This window comes from Bombina bombina, chromosome 2, assembly GCF_027579735.1.
Source record: "Bombina bombina isolate aBomBom1 chromosome 2, aBomBom1.pri, whole genome shotgun sequence".
Classification (NCBI taxonomy): Eukaryota; Metazoa; Chordata; class Amphibia; order Anura; family Bombinatoridae; genus Bombina; species Bombina bombina.
The window spans coordinates 1,090,355,420-1,090,375,521 of NC_069500.1; the positions used below are offsets into that span (position 1 = coordinate 1,090,355,420).

At 40.5% G+C, this 20,102-nt stretch overlaps 1 protein-coding gene across 3 annotated transcripts in view; it reads right to left on the reverse strand.

Moving 5' to 3' along the window:
* The window catches only part of NR3C2 (nuclear receptor subfamily 3 group C member 2), an 869,318-nt gene that overhangs the window by 411,068 nt on the left and 438,148 nt on the right, over positions 1–20,102 (reverse strand). For 2 of the 3 annotated variants that reach the window (XM_053703726.1, XM_053703727.1), the window contains exon 3: positions 19,773–19,924. In XM_053703726.1, the coding sequence (XP_053559701.1) occupies positions 19,773–19,924 (152 nt within the window). The remainder of the gene's footprint in view (positions 1–19,772; positions 19,925–20,102) is intronic. The other variant, XM_053703728.1, reaches the window with a different exon arrangement.

Consider the following 20,102-nt stretch of genomic DNA (forward strand, 5'->3'; position numbering starts at 1 on the left):
AGAGTGAGCTGTGATTCGTTCAGGACGCTGCCGTCCGGCAGTCTCGTAAGCCAATCGGATGATGCTTTTCAGCCAAAAGGAAAGAGAGATAGCAGTAGCTTTTTGACCTCTCCTCTTGCCAGAATAAACGACAAACAGAGAAGACGTTTGTCTGAAATCCTTTGTTGCTTCTAAATAGAACTTTAAAGCACGGACTACATCTAAATTGTGTAACAAACGTTCCTTCTTTGAAACTGGATTCGGGCACAAAGAAGGCACAACTATTTCCTGGTTAATATTCTTGTTGGAAACAACTTTTGGAAGGAAACCAGGTTTAGTACGTAAAACAACCTTATCTGAATGAAAACACCAGATAGGGCGGATTACACTGCAGAGCAGATAATTCAGAAACTCTTCTCGCAGAAGAAATAGCAACCAAAAACAGAACTTTCCAAGATAACAACTTGATATCTATGGAGTATAAGGGTTCAAATGGAACCCCTTGAAGAACTGAAAGAACTAAATTTAGACTCCAGGGAGGAGTCAAAGGTCTGTAAACAGGCTTGATCCTGACCAAAGCCTGAATAAAAGCTTGAACATCTGGCACAGCTGCCAGTCGTTTATGTAACAAGACAGATAAAGCAGAAATCTGTCCTTTTAGAGAACTCGCTGATAATCCCTTATCCAAACCTTCTTGGAGAAAGGAAAGGATCCTAGGAATTTTAATCTTACTCCATGAGAATCCCTTGGATTCACACCAACAGATATATGTTTTCCATATTTTATGGTAAATCTTTCTAGTCACAGGTTTTCTGGCTTGTACCAGAGTATCTATCACAGAATCCTAAAACCCACGCTTAGATAACATCAAGCGTTCATATTCCAAGCCGTCAGCTGGAGAGAAACTAGATTTGGATGTTCGAATGGACCTTGTACTAGAAGATCCTGTCTCAAAGGTAGCTTCCATGGTGGAGCCGATGACATATTCACCAGGTCTGCATACCAAGTTCTGCGTGGCCACGCAGGAGCTATCAAAATCACCGAGGCCTTCTCCTGTTTGATCCTGGCTACCAGCCTGGGAATGAGAGGGAACGGTGGAAACACATAAGCTAGGTTGAAGGTCCAAGGCGCCACTAATACATCCACTAGAGTCGCCTTGGGATCCCTGGATCTGGACCCGTAGCAAGGAACCTTGAAGTTCTGACGAGACGCCATCAGATCCATGTCTGGAATGCCCCATAATTGGGTCAATTGGGCAAATACCTCCGGGTGGAGTTCCCACTCCCCCGGATGGAAGGTCTGATGACTCAGATAATCCGCCTCCCAGTTTTCCACTCCTGGGATGTGGATCGCAGATAGGTGGCAGGAGTGATCCTCCGCCCATTTGATGATTTTGGTCACCTCTCTCATCGCCAGGGAACTCCTTGTTCCCCCCTGATGATTGATGTAAGCAACAGTCGTCATGTTGTCTGATTGGAATCTTATGAATCTGGCCTTTGCTAGTTGAGGCCAAGCCCTGAGAGCATTGAATATCGCTCTCAGTTCCAGAATGTTTATCGGGAGAAGAGACTCTTCCCTGGACCATAGACCCTGAGCTTTCAGGGAATCCCAGACCGCGCCCAAGCCTAATAGACTGGCGTCGGTCGTGACGATGACCCACTCTGGTCTGCAGAAGCTCATTCCCTGGGACAGGTGATCCTGGGTCAGCCACCAACGGAGTGAGTCTCTGGTCTTCTGATCTACTTGAATCACTGGAGACAAGTCTGTATAGTCCCCATTCCACTGTTTGAGCATGCACAGTTGTAATGGTCTTAGATGAATTCGCGCAAAAGGAACTATGTCCATTGCTGCAACCATCAACCCTACAACTTCCATGCACTGAGCTATGGAAGGCCGTAGAACAGAGTGAAGAACTTGACAAGCGTTTAGAAGCTTTGACTTTCTGACATCTGTCAGGAAAATCTTCATTTCTAAAGAATCTATTATTGTCCCCAAGAAGGGAACTCTTGTTGACAGAGACAGGGAACTCTTTTCTATAAAAAGACACAAGAAAAGAGTTGCACACTAATAAGTTAATAAAATGAGTCACTAGAGAATTTTAGTACAGCCAAATGATCCAAAGGTGCTTGGCAGCCCTTACAGCAGATCCCCTGCTCATCCTGACTTACCCCTGATGTTTGGACGCTCTAAGAACGAGGCAGCTAGGAGGGGCGACCGCGTGAACAAATACAGGTAGAATATGTGATATGCATCTGTACACTGAATACCACTGTCTGAAAAGAAAACAGCACCTGTGAATAAAGACGCGTGTTTCCATTGCTCCTCCTATGCTATGCCTTTAAAGCACTATTTGACTCAGTAACAATTGGGGTTAAAGTCTGAAGTGACTGGTCTCTATACACCGGGGACTGTATAACTGCATCCATTTTTGCATTAATGCTGCACCTGTTGGATTACAAATATCTGCAAATCTTAAACGGACTGTTTTTGGTCTTTTTTCCCTGGTGCACCAGATAATAATCTCTTGGCCAGTACTTTATAACATTGCTCTGTGTGGGATCCTCTGTATGAATGTGAATGTGTGTTTTGTGCATTTAGTTAATAAATATTTATATCGTTTTTGACATATAGGCTTTTTGTGTATTTATTTAATTTTACAGTTGTGCTGGATTTACCTAGACTTTTGGGAATTTCTTATTGTGAAGTCCCCACTTCCTTTTCTATGTTGTTTCATATAGAACTTTTTTCTATGTTCACCTTCCACCCGTGAGATCTGAGAAAGGCCAGAACGATGTCTGTGTGAGCCTTTGACTTTGAAAGAGACGACGCTTGTATTAGAATGTCGTCCAAGTAAGGTGCCACTGCAATGCCCCTTGGTCTTAGAACCGCTAGAAGGGACCCGAGTACCTTTGTGAAAATCCTTGGAGCAGTGGCTAGCCCGAATGGGAGAGCTACAAACTGGTAATGTTTGTCCAGAAGGGCGAACCTTAGGAACTGATGATGATCTTTGTGGATAGGAATATGTAGATACGCATCCTTTAGATCCACGGTAGTCATAAATTGACCCTCCTGGATTGTAGGTAGAATCGTTCGAATAGTTTCCATTTTGAACAATGGCACTCTGAGAAATTTGTTTAGAATCTTTAAATCCAGAATTGGTCTGAAGGTTCCCTCTTTTTTGGGAACTACAAACAGATTTGAGTAAAACCCCAGTCCTTATTCCACAGTTGGAACTGGGTGTATCACTCCCATTTTTAACAGGTCCTCTACACAATGTAAGAATGCCTGTCTCTTTATTTGGTTTGAAGATAAACGAGAGATGTGGAACCTTCCCCTTGGGGGTAGTTCCTTGAATTCTAGAAGATAACCCTGAGAGACTATTTCTAGTGCCCAGGGATCCTGAACATCTCTTGCCCAGGCCTGAGCAAAGAGAGAGAGTCTGCCCCCTACTAGATCCGGTCCCGGATCGGGGGCTACCCCTTCATGCTGTCTTGGTAGCAGCAGCAGGTTTCTTGGCCTGTTTACCCTTGTTCCAGCCTTGCATCGGTTTTCAAGCTGGTTTGGCCTGGGAAGCATTACCCTCTTGTCTAGAGGCTGCAGAGTTGGAGGCCGGTCCGTTCCTGAAATTGCGAAAGGAACGAAAATTGGACTTATTCTTAGCCTTGAAAGGCCTATCTTGTGGGAGGGCATGGCCCTTACCCCCAGTGATATCTGAAATAATCTCTTTCAATTCTGGCCCAAAGAGGGTCTTACCTTTGAAAGGGATATTAAGCAATTTTGTCTTGGAAGATACATCCGCTGACCAAGATTTTAGCCAGAGCGCTCTGCGCGCCACAATTGCAAACCCTGAATGTTTCGCACTAATCTAGCTAACTGCAAAGCGGCATCTAAAATAAAGGAATTAGCTAACTTAAGTGCGTGAATTCTGTCCATAACCTCCTCATACGGAGTCTCTCTACTGAGCGACTTTTCTAGTTCTTCGAACCAGAACCACGCTGCTGTAGTGACAGGAATAATACACGAAATAGGTTGAAGGAGGTAACCTTGCTGTACAAAAATCTTTTTAAGCAAACCCTCCAATTTTTTATCCATAGGATCTTTGAAAGCACAATTGTCCTCAATAGGAATGGTCGTGCGTTTGGCTAGTGTAGAAACTGCCCCCTCGATCTTAGGGACTGTTTGCCATAAGTCCTTTCTGGGGTCGACCAAAGGAAATAATTTCTTAAATATAGGAGGAGGGACAAAAGGTATGCCAGGCTTCTCCCACTCCTTATTCACTATGTCGTCACCCGCTTGGGTATTGGAAAAGCGTCGGGGTGCACCGGGACCTCTAGGAACTTGTCCATCTTGCACAATTTTTCTGGGATGACCAAGTTGTCTCAATCATCCAGAGTAGATAGCACCTCCTTAAGCAGTGCGCGGAGATGCTCTAATTTAAATTTAAATGTCACAACATCAGGTTCTGCCTGCTGAGAAAGTCTTCCTGAATCAGAAATTTCCCCATCTGACAAAACCTCCCACATAGCCACTTCAGATTGGTGTGAGGGTATGACAGAGCAATTATCATCAGCGCCCTCCTGCTCTACCGTGTTTAAAACAGAGCAATCGCGCTTTCTCTGAAATGCAGGCATTTTGGATAAAATATTTGCTATGGAGTTATCCATTACTGCTGTCAATTGTTGCATAGTAACAAGCATTGGCGCGCTAGAAGTACTAGGGGTCTCCTGCGTGGGCAAAACTGGTGTAGACACAGAAGGAGATGATGTAGAACTATGTCTACTCCCTTCATCTGATGAATCATCTTGGGCAACTTTACTATCTGTGGCAGTACTGTCCTTACTTTGTTTGGACGCTATGGCACAATTATCACACATATTTGAAGGGGGAGACACTTTGGCTTCCATACACACAGAACATAGTCTATCTGAAGGCACAGACATGTTAAACAGGCTTAAACTTGTCAATAAAGTACAAAAACCGTTTTAAAACAAAACCGTTACTGTCTCTTTAAATTTTAAACAGGGCACACTTTATTACTGAATATGTGAAAAACTATGAAGGAATTGTTCAATTTTAACCAAATTTTCACCACAGTGTCTTAAAGCATTCAAAGCATTGCACCCCAAATTTCAGGCTGTTAACCCTTAAAATGTGGAAACCGGAGCCTTTTACAGTTTTAACCCCCTTACAGTCCCAGCCCCCAGCCTTTGCTGCGACTTCACCAAACCCAGGGGAGTATACGATACCAAATGAAGCCTTCTAGGAACCTTATCAACTAATTCCAGACCCACACACATGCAGCTGCATGTATTGCTTTCAAAGGTAACTGCGCAGTAATGGCGCGAAAATGAGACTCTGCCTACTACAGAGAAGGCCCTTCCTGACTGAGAAGGTGTCTAAACCAGTGCCTGACGTAAAAAAACGTTCCCCAAAGTTATAAAGTGTGAATGTCAACATCAAACTGTATAAAATGCCTAAATAAAGCAATCGATCTAGCCCATAAAAGTGTCTACCAGTTTTATAGCCCATATTAAGCCCTTTATTCTGTTTGAGACTAAGAAAATGGCTTACCGATCCCCATGAGGGGAAAAATGACAGCCTTCCAGCATTACACAGTCTTGTTAGAAATATGGCTAGTCATACCTTAAGCAGAAAAGTCTGCCAACTGCTCCCCCCAACTGAAGTTATCTCATCTCAACAGTCCTGTGTGGGAACAGCAATCGATTTTAGTTACTGCTGCTAAAATCATACTCCTCTCACAAACAGAACTCTTCATCTTTTTCTGTTTCAGAGTAAATAGTACATACCAGCACTATTTTAAAATAACAAACTCTTGATAGTAGAATAAAAACTACAACTAAACACCACATACTCTTCACCATCTCCGTGGAGATGCTACTTGTTCAGAGCGGCAAAGAGAATGACTGGGGGGCGGAGCCTGGGAGGGACTATATGGACAGCTTTTGCTGTGCTCTTTGCCATTTGCTGTTGGGGAGGAGAATATTCCCACAAGTTATGGATGACGTCGTGGACCGGACACACCAATGTTGGAGAAATACAATTCAATAGAGTTTTCTTTTAGTTGATCCTATTCTTAAAAATTATATATTTCTAAAAACTATAGTTATTTGCATTTACAGTGGTCAAAAATATTTTGCGATTTATTTATTTTTTGAGAAAATGCATAGGTCTGTGTTTTTGATTATTAAACCAAATTAACTTTAGTTGAGCCTATTTAACCTTTAATTGCTTGAGGGATCTTTAATGATTAAATACTAAACTAAATGGGTGGATGGGTCTACAAGGCCATACAGAAATTACTACTCAAAAAAGTTCCAAAGAAAACTTAAATCTCCTAGAAACAATTGTGGTTTCCACAGAGCACAGTTTCTTTATAATTAAATATTTACAGTTATACGAAAAAGTTAAAAAATAGAAAAATATGAGTTGACATCAGAGCAAATCAACTCTATTTATTTATAAAATTGAATTCTAATTTGCTGCTGCTATATATAAATAGTTTGACAAACAACATACAACAGATCCAATGTCATATAACAAAAACAAACCAAACCGATAAAAAGACTATAAATGTGGATTTCATTATTAGTTAAGTAAACAAATCCAGAAAATGGTCGCAGTTTGTGGTATTTGTCTCATTCTGGCATCGTATTTATTAGAAAAAAATAGCAACACAGAGATACCTGAATTCTCACAGATGTTTGTGTGTTGCGCTTTTTTCCTAATAAATCCATTGCTGTAAAGAGCCGACAGACACAGACTGCAGCCATTTGTGGGATTTGTTTACTTAACTAATAATTAAATGCACATCTAAAAAATACCTTTGCTTTCATTACTTTATAGTAATATCTGTGAGCAGTGTTATCAATGAAATCTGCTGCATATTATTTACATATGTCTGAGAGATTCACGGATCACATTGAGAAACATTTAAAAGTCATTGTAACCAGAAAATAAACTGCACTAAGGTAATAGAATAGTTTATTTTGCCTTAAAACAGCAAAAAAATTTTAATTAAAACCAGAACGCCAATCTAGATAACATATAGATCGACAGATCATGCAATGCTAATCAATACTAGAAAGAACTAAAAATAAAACAAAATCAATCTAAAAAGATATTGTATGATTAATATGAATTACCACCACAATCCATTATTCTCCTCCATTCACCTTTATGCCTATTTTAAATATTCTGTATCTTTAAATTAGACATCACGGGGTCGATCCGATAAAAATCGTTGCCAAGCTGGTGACGCCAATATTTGCGCGGGTTTGGTATCCTATATACGGCATAACCTAGAAGTTACGCGCGTATATTTCTGCCGTCGCCCGTAGTTTTTTGGGCCATAGGCAGGTATACCAAACCCGCGCAGTTTGGTATCCAATATACAGCGTAAGAAATCTTACTCCATTTTCACCTCGCCACAAAAAGCAGCCGTAAGAAGCCTTACGCTGAGTATTGGACCCCCGTAACTCTCTAAACTAGCTGCTAAATAAAACCTAACACCTAACGCATGCGCAATGTCTATCTAACTGTCAACCGCGATCTGCTAAATAAAACCTAACACCTAACGCATGCGCAATGTCTATCTCCCTGTCAACCGCGATCCCCCGCCGCAATCCCTAATAAAGTATTTAACCCCTAAACCTCCGCTCACGGACTCCCCCGCCATCTACATAAACTAACCCCCTACTGTGAGCCCCTAAAACCGCCACCATCTAACTGATCTATCCCCTAATGTGAACTCCTTACACCGCCGCCATCTACCTTATCTATCCCCTAATCTGACCCCTTACACCGCCGCCACCTATATAAAAAATATTAACCCCTAATCTAATCCCCCTATACCGCCGCCAGCTATATTAATATTATTAACCCCTAATCTAATCCCCCTAAAATAATTATCTCTATTACCAGCCCTTAAAAGGGCCTTTTGCGGGGCTTTGCCCCAAAGTAAACAGCTCTTTTGCCCTATAACCTGCCCTCCCTACACCGCCGCCACCTATATTAATAGTATTAACCCCTAATGTAAGCCCCTTACACCGCCACCATCTATATTCAAATTATTAACCCCTAATTTAATCTACCTACCCCGCCACCAGCTATATTATCTATATTAACCCTAAGTATATTATAGTTAATATAGTTATTACATTATATATATTAACTATATTAACCCTAATTACATTAGGGTTAATATAGTTAATATAGTTACTATAGTATTTATATAAACTATATTAACTCTATCTAACCCTAACACCCCTAACTAAATTCTTATTAAATAAATCTAATTCATATTATAAACTAAAATATTCCTATTTAAATCTAAATACTTACCTATAAAATAAACTCTAAGATAGCTACAATGTAATTAATAATTACATTGTAGCTATGTTAGGGTTTATATTTATTTTACAGGTAAATTGTTAATTATTTTAACTAGGTATAATAGCTATTAAATAGTTATTAACTATTTAATAGCTACCTAGTTAAAATAATTACCCAATTACCTGTAAAATAAATCCTAACCTAAGTTACAAATACACCTACACTATCAATAAATTAAATAAACTACAAATATCTATCTAAAAATACAATTAAATAAACTAAACTAAATTACAAAAAAAACAAAACAATAAATTACAAAAAATAAAAAAAAGATTACAAGATTTTTAAGCTAATTACACCTATTCTAAGCCCCCTAATAAAATAATAAAGCCCCCCAAACTAAAAAAAAATTCCCTACCCTATTCTAAATTAAAAAAAGTTCAAAGCTCTTTTACCTTACCAGCCCTTAAAAGGGCCATTAGCGGGGCATGCCCCAAAGAAAACTGCTCTTTTGCCTGAAAACCCCCCCACAATACCACCTCCCAACATTACAACCCACCACCCACATACCCCTAATCTAACCCAAACCCCCCTTAAATAAACCTAACACTACCCCCCTGAAGATCTCCCTACCTTATCTTCACCACGCCGGGCCGAACTCCTCATCCGATCCGGGCGATGTCTATCCAAGCGGCAAAGAAGAGGTCTTCATCCCGGCGATGTCTTTATCCAAGCGGCAGCAAAGTCTTCTTCCATCGGGCAGCATCTTCCATCAAGCGGCATCTTCAATCTTCATTCTTCGCTCTACAGACGCGGAGCATCCATCCCGGCCGACGACTGAACGACGAATGAGGTACCTTTGAATGACGTCATCCAAGATGGCGTCCGTCGAATTCCGATTGGCTGATAGGATTCTATCAGCCAATCGGAATTAAGGTAGGAAAATCTGATTGGCTGATTGAATCAGATTGAAATCAGCCAATCAGATTGAGCTCGCGTTCTATTGGCTGTTCCGATCAGCCAATAAAATGCGAGCTCAATCTGATTGGCTGATTGGTTCAGCCAATCAGATTGATGATTCAATCAGCCAATCAGATTTTTCTACCTTAATTCCGATTGGCTGATAGAATCCTATCAGCCAATCGGAATTCGACGAACGCCATCTTGGATGACGTCATTTAAAGGTACCTCATTCGTCGTTCAGTCGTCGGCCAGGATGGATGCTCCGCGTCTGTGGAGCGAAGAATGAAGATTAAAGATGCCGCTTGATGGAAGATGCTGCCCGATGGAAGAAGACTTTGCTGCCGCTTGGATAAAGACATCGCCGGGATGAAGACCTCTTCTTTGCCGCTTGGATAGACATCGCCCGGATCGGATGAGGAGTTCGGCCCGGCGTGGTGAAGATAAGGTAGGGAGATCTTCAGGGGGGTAGTGTTAGGTTTATTTAAGGGGGGTTTGGGTTAGATTAGGGGTATGTGGGTGGTGGGTTGTAATGTTGGGGGGTGGTATTGTGTTTTTTTTTCAGGCAAAAGAGCAGTTTTCTTTGGGGCATGCCCCAACAAAAGGCCCTTTTAAGGGCTGGTAAGGTAAAAGAGCTTTGAACTTTTTTTAATTTAGAATAAGGTAGGGAATTTTTTTTATTTTGGGGGGCTTTATTATTTTATTAGGGGGCTTAGAATAGGTGTAATTAGCTTAAAAATCTTGTAATCTTTTTTTAATTTTTTGTAATTTAGTGGGTTTTTTTTGTAATTTAGTTTAGTTTATTTAATTGTATTTTTAGATAGATATTTGTAGTTTATTTAATTTATTGATAGTGTAGGTGTATTTGTAACTTAGGTTAGGATTTATTTTACAGATAATTGGGTAATTATTTTAACTAGGTAGCTATTAAATAGTTCATAACTATTTAATAGCTATTATACCTAGTTAAAATAATTAACAATTTACCTGTAAAATTAATATAAACCCTAACATAGCTACAATGTAATTATTAATTATATTGTAGCTATCTTAGGGTTTATTTTATAGGTAAGTATTTAGATTTAAATAGGAATATTTTAATTAATAATATTAATATTAGATTTATTTTAATAAGAGTTCAGTTAGGATGTTAGAGTTAGATAGGGTTATTATACTTAATATATATATATATATATATATATAATATAATAACGATATTAACTATATTAACCCTAATATAATTAGGGTTAATATAGTTAATATATATAATATAATAACTATATTAACTATATTAACCCTAATATAATTAGGGTTAATATAGTTAATATAGCTGGCGGCGGTGTAGGGGGATTAGATTAGGGGTTAATACATTTATTATAGGTGGCCGCGGTGTAGGGGGATGTAGACTGTAGGCAAAAGAGCAGTTTACTTTGTGACAATGCCCCGCCAAAAGCCCTTTTAAGGGCTGGCAAAAGAGCTGAATTCTTTGGGGCATGCCCCGCAAAAAGCCCTTTTAAGGGCTGGCAAAAGAGCTGTTACTTTGGGGCAATGCCACGCAAAAAGCCCTTTTCAGGGCTATTTGTAGGGTTAGACTTAGGTTTAGTGGTAGGGATAGTTTAGTATTTTAGGGGTTAAATAATTTAATATAGATGGCGGCGGGGTAGGGGGATTAGATTAGGGGTTAATAATTTTAAAATAGATAGCGGCGGGGTAGGGGCTCACTTTAGGGGGTAGGTAAGGTAGATGGCGGCGGTGTTAGGGGCTCACTTTAGGGGGTTATAGATTTAATATAGCTGGCGGCGGTTTAGGGGTTAATAACTTTATTATGTTGCGGCGGGGTTTGGGAGCGGCGGTTTAGGGGTTAATACATATTTTATTGTTAGGCTAGTGAGGGGGGATAGTGGATAGAGGGTTAGACGTGTCGGGCTATGTTAGGGAGGCATGTTAGACTTGTCGGGCTATGTTAGGGAGGCGTGTTAGACAGTGCGGGTGATTTAGACTTTAGTCAGGTTTTGTAGGCGCCTGCAGTTTCTAATGTGGCGCAAGTCACGCCAGAAATTTGTACTTGCGCAGATTTCTGGACATCGCTGGTTTATCCGACTTACGGCACGTTAGCATCTGACGGAGCCGTATATGGGATAGCTCGAGTTGCGAGCTGAAACTGCGGGCGATGCGGGTTCCCTCGCTTGCGCCGCAAACTACGCCGTTTATCGGATCGCGCCCCACATTTTCTAATAACATTTTTGTCACACACTGTTTTGTTTTTGTTTGCACCCTGGATAAATCCAAGACAACTTTTTAATCTAGAATTTGAGTCTGCTTTTGTGTTATATTTTTCTTTATATATTTATAGAGAAAAAAATATTGTATAAAAAAATCTTTATATTAGGTTTTCTTTTGCTTGAATATACATAATTTGAATATACATGTCCTTGCTAATAAAATTTCCATTGTGATACATTTTCCCAATCAAATATGTTCAAATAAAGTATATTTAATTTTATCTTGATATTCAATATTTTACACAAAAGATGTGAAACACCAAAATTGAAGAACCTTAGGACATTCCGATATATAGTATAATACATCAGGATTCATTTTTAAAACATTTTGAACAAGCATTTGTCCATTCTGTCTTCCATTTTTAAATTATATTTGGTGTTAAAGGGACAGTCTACAATAGAATTGTTATTGTTTTAAAAGATAGATAATCCCTTTTCTACCCATTCCCCAGTTTTGCATAACCAACAGGGTACACTTTTTACCTCTGTGATTACCTTGTATCTAAGCATCTTTTGACAGCCCCTGATTACAACTTTTTATTTATTATCTATTGACTTGCATTTAGTACTGTTTTGTGCTAAAACAGAATTTATGCTTACCAGATAAATTACTTTCTCCAACGGTGTGTCCGGTCCACGGCGTCATCCTTACTTGTGGGAATATCTCTTCCCCAACAGGAAATGGCAAAGAGTCCCAGCAAAGCTGGCCATATAGTCCCTCCTAGGCTCCGCCCACCCCAGTCATTCGACCGACGGACAGGAGGAAAAATATAGGAGAAACCATATGGTACCGTGGTGACTGTAGTTAGAGAAAATAATTCATCAGACCTGATTGAAAAACCAGGGCGGGCCGTGGACCGGACACACCGTTGGAGAAAGTAATTTATCAGGTAAGCATAAATTCTATTTTCTCCAACATTGGTGTGTCCGGTCCACGGCGTCATCCTTACTTGTGGGAACCAATACCAAAGCTTTAGGACACGGATGAAGGGAGGGAGCAAATCAGGTTACCTAAACGGAAGGCACCACGGCTTGCAAAACCTTTCTCCCAAAAATAGCCTCCGAAGAAGCAAAAGTATCAAATTTGTAAAATTTGTCAAAAGTGTGCAGTGAAGACCAAGTCGCTGCCTTACATATCTGATCAACAGAAGCCTCGTTCTTGAAGGCCCATGTGGAAGCCACAGCCCTAGTGGAGTGAGCTGTGATTCTTTCAGGAGGCTGCCGTCCAGCAGTCTCGTAAGCCAATCGGATGATGCTTTTAAGCCAAAAGGAAAGAGAGGTAGAAGTCGCTTTTTGACCTTTCCTTTTACCAGAAAAGATGACAAACAGAGAAGATGTTTGTCTGAAATCTTTTGTAGCTTCTAAATAGAATTTTAGAGCACGGACTACGTCCAAATTGTGTAACAAACGTTCCTTCTTTGAAACTGGATTCGGACACAAAGAAGGTACAACTATCTCCTGGTTAATATTTTTGTTAGAAACAACCTTTGGAAGAAAACCAGGCTTAGTACGCAAAACCACCTTATCTGCATGGAACACCAGATAGGGCGGAGAACACTGCAGAGCAGATAACTCTGAAACTCTTCTAGCAGAAGAAATAGCAACCAAAAACAAAACTTTCCAAGATAACAACTTAATATCTATGGAATGTAGAGGTTCAAACGGAACCCCTTGAAGAACTGAAAGAACTAGATTTAAACTCCAGGGAGGAGTCAAAGGTCTGTAAACAGGCTTGATCCTAACCAGAGCCTGAACAAATGCTTGAACATCTGGCATAGCTGCCAGTCGTTTGTGTAGTAAGACAGATAAAGCAGAAATCTGTCCCTTTAGAGAACTCGCAGATAATCCTTTATCCAAACCTTCTTGCAGAAAGGAAAGAATCTTAGGAATTTTTACCTTATTCCAAGGGAATCCCTTGGATTCACACCAGCAGATATATCTTTTCCATATTTTATGGTAAATCTTTCTAGTTACCGGTTTTCTGGCCTGAACCAGAGTATCAATCACCGAATCTGAAAACCCACGCTTTGATAGAATCAAGCGTTCAATCTCCAAGCCGTCAGCTGGAGGGAGACCAGATTTGGATGTTCGAATGGACCCTGAACAAGAAGGTCCCGTCTCAAAGGTAGCTTCCATGGTGGAACCGATGACATATTCACCAGGTCTGCATACCAAGTCCTGCGTGGCCACGCAGGAGCTATCAAGATCACTGAGACCCTCTCCTGTTTGATCCTGGCTACCAGCCTGGGAATGAGAGGAAACGGTGGGAACACATAAGCTAGGTTGAAGGTCCAAGGCGCTACTAGTGTATCCACTAGAGTCGCCTTGGGATCCCTGGATCTGGACCCGTAGCAAGGAACCTTGACGTTCTGACGAGACGCCATCAGATCCATGTCTGGAATGCCCCATAATTGAGTCAACTGGGCAAAAATCTCCGGGTGGAGTTCCCACTCCCCCGGATGGAATGTCTGACGACTCAGATAATCCGCTTCCCAGTTTTCCACACCTGGGATGTGGATCGCAGATAGATGGCAGGAGTGATTCTCCGCCCATTGTATTATTTTGGTTACTTCTTTCATCGCCAGGGAACTCCTTGTTCCCCCCTGATGATTGATATACGCAACAGTCGTCATGTTGTCTGATTGGAATCTTATGAATCTGGCCTTTGCAAGCTGAGGCCAAGCCCTGAGAGCATTGAATATCGCTCTTAGTTCCAGAATGTTTATCGGGAGAAGAGACTCTTCCCGAGACCATAGTCCCTGAGCTTTCAGGGATTCCCAGACCGCACCCCAGCCCACTAGACTGGCGTCGGTCGTGACAATGACCCACTCTGGTCTGCGGAAGCTCATTCCCTGGGATAGGTGGTCCAGGGATATCCACCAACGGAGTGAATCTCTGGTCTTCTGATCTACTTGAATCACTGGAGACAAGTCTGTATAGTCCCCATTCCACTGTTTCAGCATGCACAGTTGTAATGGTCATAGATGAATTCGCGCAAAGAGAACTATGTCCATTGCTGCAACCATCAACCCTACTACTTCCATGCACTGAGCTATGGAAGGACGTGGAACAGAATGAAGAACTAGCGCTTAGAAGTTTTGACTTTCTGACATCTGTCAGAAAGATCCTCATTTCTAAGGAATCTATTATTGTTCCCAGGAAGGGAACTCTTGTTGACGGAGACAGAGAACTTTTTTCTATGTTCACCTTCCATCCGTGACATCTGAGAAAGGCCAGAACGATGTCTGTATGAGCCTTTGCTTTTGAAAGGGACGACGCTTGTATTAGAATGTCGTCCAAGTATGGTACTACTGCAATGCCCCTCGGTCTTAGAACCGCTAGAAGGGACCGAGTACCTTTGTGAAAATCCTTGGAGCAGTGGCTAATCCGAATGGGAGGGCCACAAACTGGTAATGTTTGTCCAGAAAGGCGAACCTTAGGAACTGATGATGTTCTTTGTGGATAGGAATATGTAGGTACGCATCCTTTAGATCCACGGTAGTCATAAATTGACCTTCCTGGATAGTGGGTAGAATCGTTTGAATGGTTTCCATTTTGAACGATGGTACCCTGAGAAATTTGTTTAGGATCTTTAAATCCAGAATTGGTCTGAAGGTTCCCTCTTTTTTGGGAACTACGAACAGATTTGAGTAAAATCCCATTCCTTGTTCCGTCATTGGAACTGGGTGTATCACTCCCATCTTTAGCAGGTCTTCTACACCATGTAAGAACGCCTGTCTCTTTATTTGGTTTGAGGATAAGTGAGACATGTGGAACCTTCCCCTTGGGGGTAGTTCCTTGAATTCCAGAAGATAACCCTGAGAAACTATTTCTAGCGTCCAGGGATCCTGAACATCTCTTGCCCAAGCCTGAGCAAAGAGAGAGAGTCGGCCCCCCACTAGATACGGTCCCGGATCGGGGGCTACTCCTTCATGCTGTTTTGTTAGCGGTAGCAGGCTTCTTGGTCTGCTTACCCTTGTTCCAGCCTTGCATCGGTTTCCAGGCTGGTTTGGACTGTGAGGCATTACCCTCTTGCTTAGAGGATGCAGAATTAGAGGCCGGTCCGTTCCCGAAATTACGAAAGGAACGAAAATTAGACTTATTCTTGGCCTTGAAAGGCCTATCTTGTGGGAGGGCGTGGCCCTTTCCCCCAGTGATGTCTGAGATAATCTCTTTCAATTCTGATCCCAAGAGAGTTTTACCCTTGAAAGGGATGTTAAGCAATTTTGTCTTGGATGATACATCCGCTGACCAAGACTTTAGCCAAAGCGCTCTGTGCGCCACAATTGCAAACCCTGAATTTTTCGCCGCTAATCTAGCTAATTGCAAAGCGGCATCTAAAATAAAAGAGTTAGCCAACTTAAGTGCGTGAACTCTGTCCATAACCTCCTCATATGGAGTCTCTCTACTGAGCGACTTTTCTAGTTCCTCGAACTAGAACCACGCTGCTGTAGTGACAGGAACAATGCACGAAATGGGTTGTAGAAGGTAACCTTGCTGTACAAAAATCTTTTTAAGCAAACCTTCCAATTTTTTATCCATAGGATCTTTGAAAGCACAACTATCCTCGATAGGAATAGTAGTGCGCTTGTTTAGAGTAGAAACTGCCCCCTCGACCTTAGGAACTGTCTGCCATAAGTCCTTTCTGGGGTCGACCATAGGAAATAATTTCTTAAATATAGGAGAGGGTACAAAAGGTATGCCGGGCTTCTCCCACTCCTTATTCACTATGTCCGCCACCCGCTTGGGTATAGGAAAAGCGTCGGGGTGCACCGGAACCTCTAGGAACTTGTCCATCTTGCATAATTTTTCTGGAATGACCAAGTTGTCACAATCATCCAGAGTAGATAACACCTCCTTAAGCAGTGCGCGGAGATGTTCTAATTTAAATTTAAATGTCACAACATCAGGTTCAGCCTGTTGAGAAATTTTTCCTGAATCTGAAATTTCCCCATCTGACAAAACCTCCCTCATGGCCCCTTCAGATTGGTGTGAGGGTATGACAGAACAATTATCATCAGCGCCCTCCTGCTCTTCAGTGTTTAAAACAGAGCAATCGCGCTTTCTCTGATATGCAGACATTTTGGATAAAATATTTGCTATGGAGTTATCCATTACAGCCGTCAATTGTTGCATGGTAATAAGCCATTGGCGTGCTAGAAGTACTAGGGGCCTCCTGCGTGGGCAAAACTGGTGTAGACACAGAAGGAGATGATGTAGAACCATGTCTACTCCCTTCATCTGAGGAATCATCTTGGGCAATTTCATTATTTGTGGCAGTACTGTCCTTACTTTGTTTGGACGCTATGGCACAATTATCACACAATTTTGAAGGGGGAGACACATTGGCTTTCATACATATAAAACATAGCTTATCTGAAGGCACAGACATGTTAAACAGGCTTAAACTTGTCAATAAAGCACAAAAACCGTTTTAAAACAAAACCGTTACTGTCTCTTTAAATTTTAAACAGAGCACACTTTATTACTGAATATGTGAAAATATATGAAGGAATTGTTCAAAATTTACCAAAATTTCACCACAGTGTCTTAAAGCATTAAAAGTATTGCACACCAATTTTCAGAGCTTTAACCCTTAAAATAACGAAACCGGAGCCGGATACAGATTTAACCCCTATACAGTCCCAGCTACAGCCTTTACTGTGACTTTACCAAGCCCAGAGGGGAATATGATACCAAATGACGCCTTCTAGGAACTTTTCCAACTACTTTCAGGTCCTCACACATGCATCTGCATGTCTTGCACTCAAAAACAACTGCGCAGTAATGGCGCGAAAATGAGGCTCTGCCTACAACTGGGAAGGCCCTTCCTGACTGGAAAAGGTGTCTAACATAGTGCCTGACGTTAAAAAACGTTCCCAAAGTTTATAAGTGTGAATTATCAGCATAAACATGTATAAAATGTCCAAATAAAGCAATCGATTTAGCCCATGAAAGTGTCTACCAGTTTTATAGCCCATATTAAGCCCTTTATTCTGTTTGAGACTAAGAAAATGGCTTATCGGTCCCCATGATGGGAAATGACAGCCTTCCAGCATTACACAGTCTTGTTAGAAATATGGCTAGTCATACCTTAAGCAGAAAAGTCTGCTAACTGTTTCCCCCAACTGAAGTTACTTCATCTCAACAGTCCTATGTGGAAACAGCAATCGATTTTAGTTACTGTCTGCTAAAATCATCTTCCTCTCACAAACAGAAATCTTCATCTTTTTCTGTTTCAGAGTAAATAGTACATACCAGCACTATTTTAAAATAACAAACTCTTGATAGTAGAATAAAAAAACTACAACTAAACACCACATACTCTTAACCATCTCCGTGGAGATGTTGCCTGTGCAACGGCAAAGAGAATGACTGGGGTGGGCGGAGCCTAGGAGGGACTATATGGCCAGCTTTGCTGGGACTCTTTGCCATTTCCTGTTGGGGAAGAGATATTCCCACAAGTAAGGATGACGCCGTGGACCGAACACACCAATGTTGGAGAAATCTCAAATAACTCCTCGGGCGTGAACACAAAGTTATCTATATTGCCCACATGAATTAGCAGTCTCTTGTTGTGAAAAGCTAATAAAAAGCATGTGATAAGAGGCTGTCAATAGTGGTTTAGAAACAGGCAGAAATTTAGAGGTTTAAATGTTATAAAGTATATTACTATAACAATGTTGGTTGTGCAAAGCTGGGGAATGGGTAGTAAAGGCATTATCTATCTTTTTAAACAATAACAATTTTAGTGTAAACTGTCCCTTTAAGCAATCCCAATTTACAATTCTAGTCTGCGATTCTCTCAAATCTGAAACTAAGATGGTCCCTTTAACAAAGTGTAGACTCTTACTTTAGCCGATATACTGTATATCTACTTGGGCACTTACATAATGCAACAATATTTTCATAAACATTTCTATCCAGTAAATGCTGGTTTACTGATACTAATTAATAATTCCCAGGTTTAAATGTTTTACTGATACCTTAAAAATTAAAATTACTCCAGATTTGAGGGAAGGACTTCGCTAATGTACTTATCTGGAGGTTGATTACAATCTATTGGCCATTTGCTTTCCCCGAATTGGTTAAGTTTCTAGAGTGATCATAATTCAAAATCCATTTGTTTTTTTAAAAGCCTGCAGCCTTCAATACCTTTTTAACCCAAAAAGGCCTTTATACGTGTAAAGTACCTATTTTTCAAGAAACTGGGCTGTCATCTGAACCTGACTGATACAACAGCCCATTTTTATAGCAGTACCATACAGGAGATGTTTTAAATATAAAGAAGAAAAAACATATGGGGATTTGCTTGGGAATGGGTCATTATGTACAATAAAAAATCTGTTATGTGTAGAGACACCTAATAAAGTTTATTTCTAGTAGACAAGTCCCTCTCTCAAAAAAAGATATGATTTTTTTTCTGTATAGTCATGTGATCACTTTGGTAACAATGGACACCTTGCAAGAAAAAAAGTGATTTTATTTCTGTTCTGAACAATGGGGTCTCTAAACTATATTTAAACATCTCTTTAAAGCATTTTATTTCACAACTACTACTTAATAGCAATGTGTTTAACAGTGTGTTTAACCACATTACAGGGTTAAAGTCCACTAAGGAGTCAAAATATATTTCTGCTCTTGAGAAAAACACAGCTCACAAGCAGCTAAGTGAGATCCCTCTCAGTGTTAAACACATAGTTACAAAAGAATACATGAGTAACAATAAAACCCTACAATAAATCAGGGTATTCTACTACTTCATTAATATGCACTTACAGATTTAAATTTATGACGAATAAAAAAGCATGAGCCGAAATATAAAAAGGTGTTATAAAGTGTTTTATAGGCCACGTTGACCTGCACTTGAACCAAACATGAGCCCTTCTTCCTTAATTGTGGCTTCAAGTTCCTATCTTTTTTGAAGTATAATTTACTTGGCTACTTTCAGTTACATCACAGTTTTTCCAGCCTCAACAGAATACAATTTTATTTTTCACTTCTGAGTCCCTTTAAATTTAAAAGCATTATATTTTAATAATTAGTGCAGTCATAAGAAAGCTACAAAAAGGAACATAAAGTGAGGCATTCTAAACACACACATAGGAATACAAGACAATTCACATCTAAAATGACAGCCACATATTACGCAGATAAACATCACACACATTAAGAAAGTAGTAAATAGTAATCACCCACTTGAACATTTACCTTCCACTGCTCTTTTGAAGAAGACTTTGCAGCTTCCACAGGTAACTACTCCATAGTGACATCCAGATGCCTCATCACCACAGACAAGACATACTTTGGAAGGTCGTGATGATCCAGTGGTCATGCTCCGCAAAGAAGAGCTAATAGAAATGAAAAACACACATATATATATATATTAGTCATATTATCACATACAATCATTTTCACAAAGCCATGGCAAGACACTATGTATTATTATAGTAACATATTTATCTTGTCAAACCACTGATGACATGTGCTTTGTCGCAAGTACATTTTGGTTTGGTAGTGTTACACACA